The sequence below is a fragment of the Echinops telfairi genome, unplaced genomic scaffold (assembly GCF_000313985.2).
Source record: "Echinops telfairi isolate 266 unplaced genomic scaffold, ASM31398v2 ScPeMD7_7400;HRSCAF=8409, whole genome shotgun sequence".
In the NCBI taxonomy this organism is placed as follows: domain Eukaryota; kingdom Metazoa; phylum Chordata; class Mammalia; order Afrosoricida; family Tenrecidae; genus Echinops; species Echinops telfairi.
This window is the reverse complement of record NW_022111300.1, coordinates 47,169,937-47,174,999: the sequence shown is the minus strand read 5'-3', so window position 1 is coordinate 47,174,999 and position 5,063 is coordinate 47,169,937. Positions and strand designations below refer to the sequence as shown.

At 48.4% G+C, this 5,063-nt stretch overlaps 1 protein-coding gene across 1 annotated transcript in view; it reads right to left on the bottom strand.

Annotated features, from left to right (window-relative positions):
* Window positions 1-5,063, bottom strand: part of CDH20 (cadherin 20) — a 264,681-nt gene that overhangs the window by 16,042 nt on the left and 243,576 nt on the right. Inside the window, exon 10 of the mRNA XM_004703023.2 lies at window positions 800-917. Coding sequence (XP_004703080.1) covers window positions 800-917 — 118 coding nt within the window. The remainder of the gene's footprint in view (window positions 1-799; window positions 918-5,063) is intronic.

The following is a 5,063-nucleotide window of genomic DNA, read 5'->3' as shown; positions in this document are numbered from 1 at the left end:
GTCCTCTCCTATTCGGTGAAGTCTATGCATAGTTACTGTTTATGTTGTTGAAAAAAATGTATTTGCAATGAATAAGTTACTGGTTTTGTAAAATTATATCGTGGTTTGAGGTATTGTTTCTATTACCAGGGTCATGCTTTATAACTACTGATCCTTCTTCTTTGTTTCCAGTATTTGCATTCCAATCACCACAATGATCAATGACTGCACATTTGATGAGTTTCAGACTGCAACAGTTGATATGACGTTTCAGTTTCTTCATCTTTGGTTTGCAGACGTGATTAATAGTTGTCTTACCTGGTGTTTCTTGTAGGCTGGGCACAAGGCTTCAAGGGAAACCCCAGAAGACAATGCACAGTATTACAATGCAGTACGCAAAGACCTGGGATTTCCAAACCTAGAGGGCAGAACATGCTCAGCATTTATTTAGATGAAAATAGTTGTCTTACCTGGTGTTTCTTGTAGGCATATGGATAATATCCCTTGACAGGGTTGTGCTTCAGGATAAATCTGGAAATGTTCTTTTTGACCATGACAACGTGCTTCCTCTTCAGTTTGTCATTCCTGGCATATGGACCACGTGATTATCTGATTCGAACAGGCTAATACCCATTTGTTTCAGTTCACCAATGCCTAGGATATTGACCTTTATGCATTCCGTTTGTTTTTTTGACAAATTTCAATTTTCTTAGCCTCATATTTTGTACATTCCACTTTTTGATCAAGGCATGGTGTACTGGCCAAAATATCCAGCCCGAACCCTAGAAAAACATGGAAAGCCATCTGTCCACCTGCTTACCTTGATTGTCCCTCACGGTGAAGTTGGGGTTGGTAGCGGCCTCGGGAGCCAGGCTGTAGTAGAAGTGCTGGCCATGGCGCGGCTCATCTTGGTCGACAGCACTCACCGTCTGGATCAGCTGACGGAGGGGACATGGCATCAGAGCCAAAGGATTAAAGTTCAGGATGCAGTGAAACCCCAAACCCCAAAGTTTAACAGCAGATTGTTTCCTGAGTGACAAGGACACCGTGAAACTCACTGGGAAGTTGTGATGCCACCACAAAACTCAGGATTTCATTTTGGTTTATGGTTCAGCCTGAGGCCCTGATACATAATCCATGGCTGTTGGGTGAATTCCAACCTAAAGCAACCCTATGCGACACTGGAGAACTGCCCATAGGGTTTCCAAGGTTGTCCACTTTATAAGTCACCTGCCCATCTTTCTCTTGCAAAGCACGTGGTGAGTTCGAACCACTGACCTTTCTGTTAGCAGCTGAGTGCTTAAGCACCATGCCACCCAGGGTCTTTGATGACTTAATAGGCACATGGCCAGTACCTCTGATATTAGAGATCAGCATTACATGTATTCACATACCAAGGTCAGACCAAACACTTTCCTTAGACCATGGGTACCACATGGTCAGGCCTGTCCCCAACCTATTTCTCCTCCCACTTTGGCCTACTTAACCTTATCATTTGGGTTCATTTTTTAAGATTAGACTGCTGTCTATGCCCAGGAGACACATGGACATTAGCTGTGTGAAATGAAGAGAAAAGAACCCCCAGGGAATGGCCACAGGGCAGGCACATTTTGTTGGTGGGAGGGGGAGTTCAAGAAGGTTTGGGGGCACACGGCCAGGGGAGAGTCAGAGCAGAGTTGAGGACAGGAGCGAGCAAGGAGTGGGTGGTTTCCTTTTGAGGTCTTGAGTCAAAAATTCACCTTTTCCACAAAGCTTTAAGAAATAATAAGTTGTTATATTATTGAGGAAATGGTGATAAGAAAGCAATTAGAGAAAGCCATGGGAAACAGGCAGCGGAACACTCGAAGATAGAGAAAAGGCTCTGAGAATCGGCCTCCTTCCTGTGTGCCTGGACCTCCATCCCGAGCACAGACCCTCCAAGACCTGGTGGGAAAGGCAGAGATACGTTTGCTATTGAGGCCCAACTGTGCTTCTGCAAAGGGAGAGACTGGAGACTTCATGGTTACTTTGAAGGTGTGCTTGCTTCCTCTCCGTGTCTCCCATCTGTCCAGTAGGGAGGTAGTGCTACCTTCACAGCACGCTGCGCTGAGAGCCGGGGGGCCTGTGTTGACTACGGTGCAAGTCGCTCACATCCCCCTTCAGTGAAGGGGTGCCCTCAGTTGCAGATCGCCACCTTCCCCAGATCACCACACTGACTAACTGATTGATGCCGTAGTGTAAAGTCTGGCCATTCCATCACAACTCCGGATAAAAGCTAGTTCCATAACGCTCTGTGAAGCCTGCTAAGGCTGTTAGTGGGCTGGTGCAGCCTTGTCACTGGGGTCAGTGCTACCCAATGGGGGTAATTCACAGTGTCACTCTCTCTTCAGCTATCATGCCCCCCTCCTTCCCCATGGCTCCTTGAAGTTTATCCTCTCCCATTGGCCAAGGCAGAGATGGTGACTGCATGTCACAGTGAGGTGGGGCTGAGTGGTCGGGCTGGTTGGTTTGGGGCGGGAAAGAATGATGAAGCAAAGTTGCCCGGCTGGGTCAGCGCCCCCAGTCACACTCCAGGCCTGGTCTCATTTCCTCCTCAGCAGGTTCACGGGGCCCTCAGCCACCACCAAGTCTACTGTCCAGCTTCTTTCTGGGGTTTTGGGCAGCTGCTCCCTGAGGACAGCGCCGTGCCCTGTGACTGGTGCCGACACAAAACTGAGGACAGTGGCTGGCACGCTACCATGAGGAAGCCTCGTCGGCTATAAGCCACTGCACCGATTCAGCTGAGGACTGCTGAAAAGGCTTGAACACATTTCCCAGACTAGAATCAAAGCGTGGGATTTTCATTCTCTTGGGCTAAAGATGACAAATGTGACAGATTTGTGGCTCATGCCATGAACTCTACTTTAAGTCACGGATAAGCTCTGTTTCAAAGCACTGTGTTAGAGACCATGAAAAGATGGATTTAGAAATGGCAGCTGTCCTGGTGGGACCCCAGTAACAAGAGCGGTGGTTACAGCTAGCCTCCCAGAAGGCAAGCGAAGCCCCCTCTCTTGACGTTTTCATGAGATCGGAAGTGGCTTATGTTGGGGGTTAGGGGAGTGGTTTAATGCACTTTCTTATTTATCGTCCTCTATAATATAGATTAAAAATCAATCCCTTCTGTCATAGGGAAAACCCCAGGGCTTTCTACTACTGTAAAGAGTTAGTCTTGGAAACTCACAGGGGCAGTTCTATCCTGCCCTAAAGGGTTGCTGTGAGTCAGCATCGACATGATGACAGGAGTGTGGTTTTTTGGTTTTGTCATAGTATAACCCAGAACGCATTAAGGCAAAGAAAGGGTCAAATCCTTGTGCTCAAAATTTAATTGCCTTTGCACAGGAAGGGATGCTATTTTTGCATCCCCCTGCTCCCCCCACCCCGAGTGCTTGAATCTGTGTTCACAACCAGACCTAACTGTGCATGGTGGCAAACGGATACCTGCAGCTCTAATTCTTCCCATATTTACATCTTATAACCATTTCCTAGTCTAGAAAACCTCCACTGTAATTTTTATTAGCTACATAGTATTTCAGGTCTTTCTCGACTAGAAACAGAAATAGAAGTCAGATCTTCCAAAGTGGTTGAAAGTACATTTCAGGCACACAGTGGGCCACTGCGCCGAGAGGCTGGGATGGACAGAAACTCTGTAGGATGCCCTTTCCCTGCAGGACGGGCCAAGCTTCTGGCTTAGGGAAGAGGAAGAGGCATCACGGCAGAGTTCTGTGATTTGGGAAGAGTTTCCTTCTGGCTTGGCAGATGTGCTCTCCGAGCTGTGGGACGCTGGAGCTGATAATGGTGGTGGTGGTGGTGCGGTGGGGGGTGGGGATGGTGATTGTGTGTGTGTGTGTGTGTGTGGTGGGGGTGGTGAAGTGGAAACTGAAAGCAAGCACCCCATTTGCTTTGGGAGGCTTTGGGAGGCCCAGCTTACCAAAGTCTGAGCTTATTTCTTCTCACCAGCCCTTAATTCAAAGAGGACCCTATGGCATTGAAATGCCCTTTGCCCATTTCACCATGGCCCCTGGTCCCCAGGATCATAGGCTGTTCTCTGGAGGTAAAAGGAGGCGTGCTGAGGAGGGTGGGGCGGTGAAGAGGAGAGACGTGCCTTACAGAAGCAGGAGCAGGCGGGGGAGCTGGCCTGTGGCCTGAGGTTTGAAAGGAGGCATGATACTGTGGACAGCACGGCCTAAAACACTTCACCACATGGTCACGCCAGAGCCCCTTTGTTTCTCAGTAACTTGCAGTCTTCTCAGTGAAATGTTCTTTTAGGTTTCAAAGCACACTCTTAGAGATCTAAGGCCGGCACGCCAGAAATGCCACACGCGGGTAGCTTTTGCAAACAGACATAGATGTTCTCCCAAGTTAGGAGATTAGCAGTCCACATTCAGTGAATTGTGCCTCAGGAAAGGCTTGCTATCTTGCCGTTGACTGGGTGGGGGGAATCTCTCATCCGCTTCTGTTTCTAGGGTCTGCAATGATCTCATGTGGCTTCTGTCCCCACCTCTGGTTTGCCTCAAGGCTTAGCCACTCTGTTCTTTTTCTACCTCAAGAAAGGTTGGTGTCCGACACACCCTACAGTGGTACTGTCACTAGACATAACGAAGAAGGCCCACTCACCCAGGGGGGTTAGGTCCACGGTGTGGGGTTAGGAATGACAACTCAGACGGGGGACACAATTCAATCCACGAGGCTCTTAACTTAAACGCAAATAGGACAAGATGATGGGACTAAAATGATTTCCAGTAAGTAGGAATTTGTTCCTTCAGGTTAATTTCCTCCCCAAACTGAACCACCTGGAAACCTGGTGGCACGTAGGGTTACGCATCGGATTACTAACCCACAAGGTCAGCAGTTTGAAACCACCAGGTGCTCCACAGAAGGAAGATGAGGCTCCTGTTCCCATCAAGAGTTACCGTCTTGGAAGCCCACAGGGGCAGTTCGGCCCTGTCCTGTAGGGTCGCTGTGAGTGGGAAAGGGCTCAATGGAAGGGAGGTTTTTTTGTTTCTTTGAACAACACAAAGAACATGAGTGTTTTAGGTGAAAGGGAATGTGAGAGAGAGAGAGAGAGA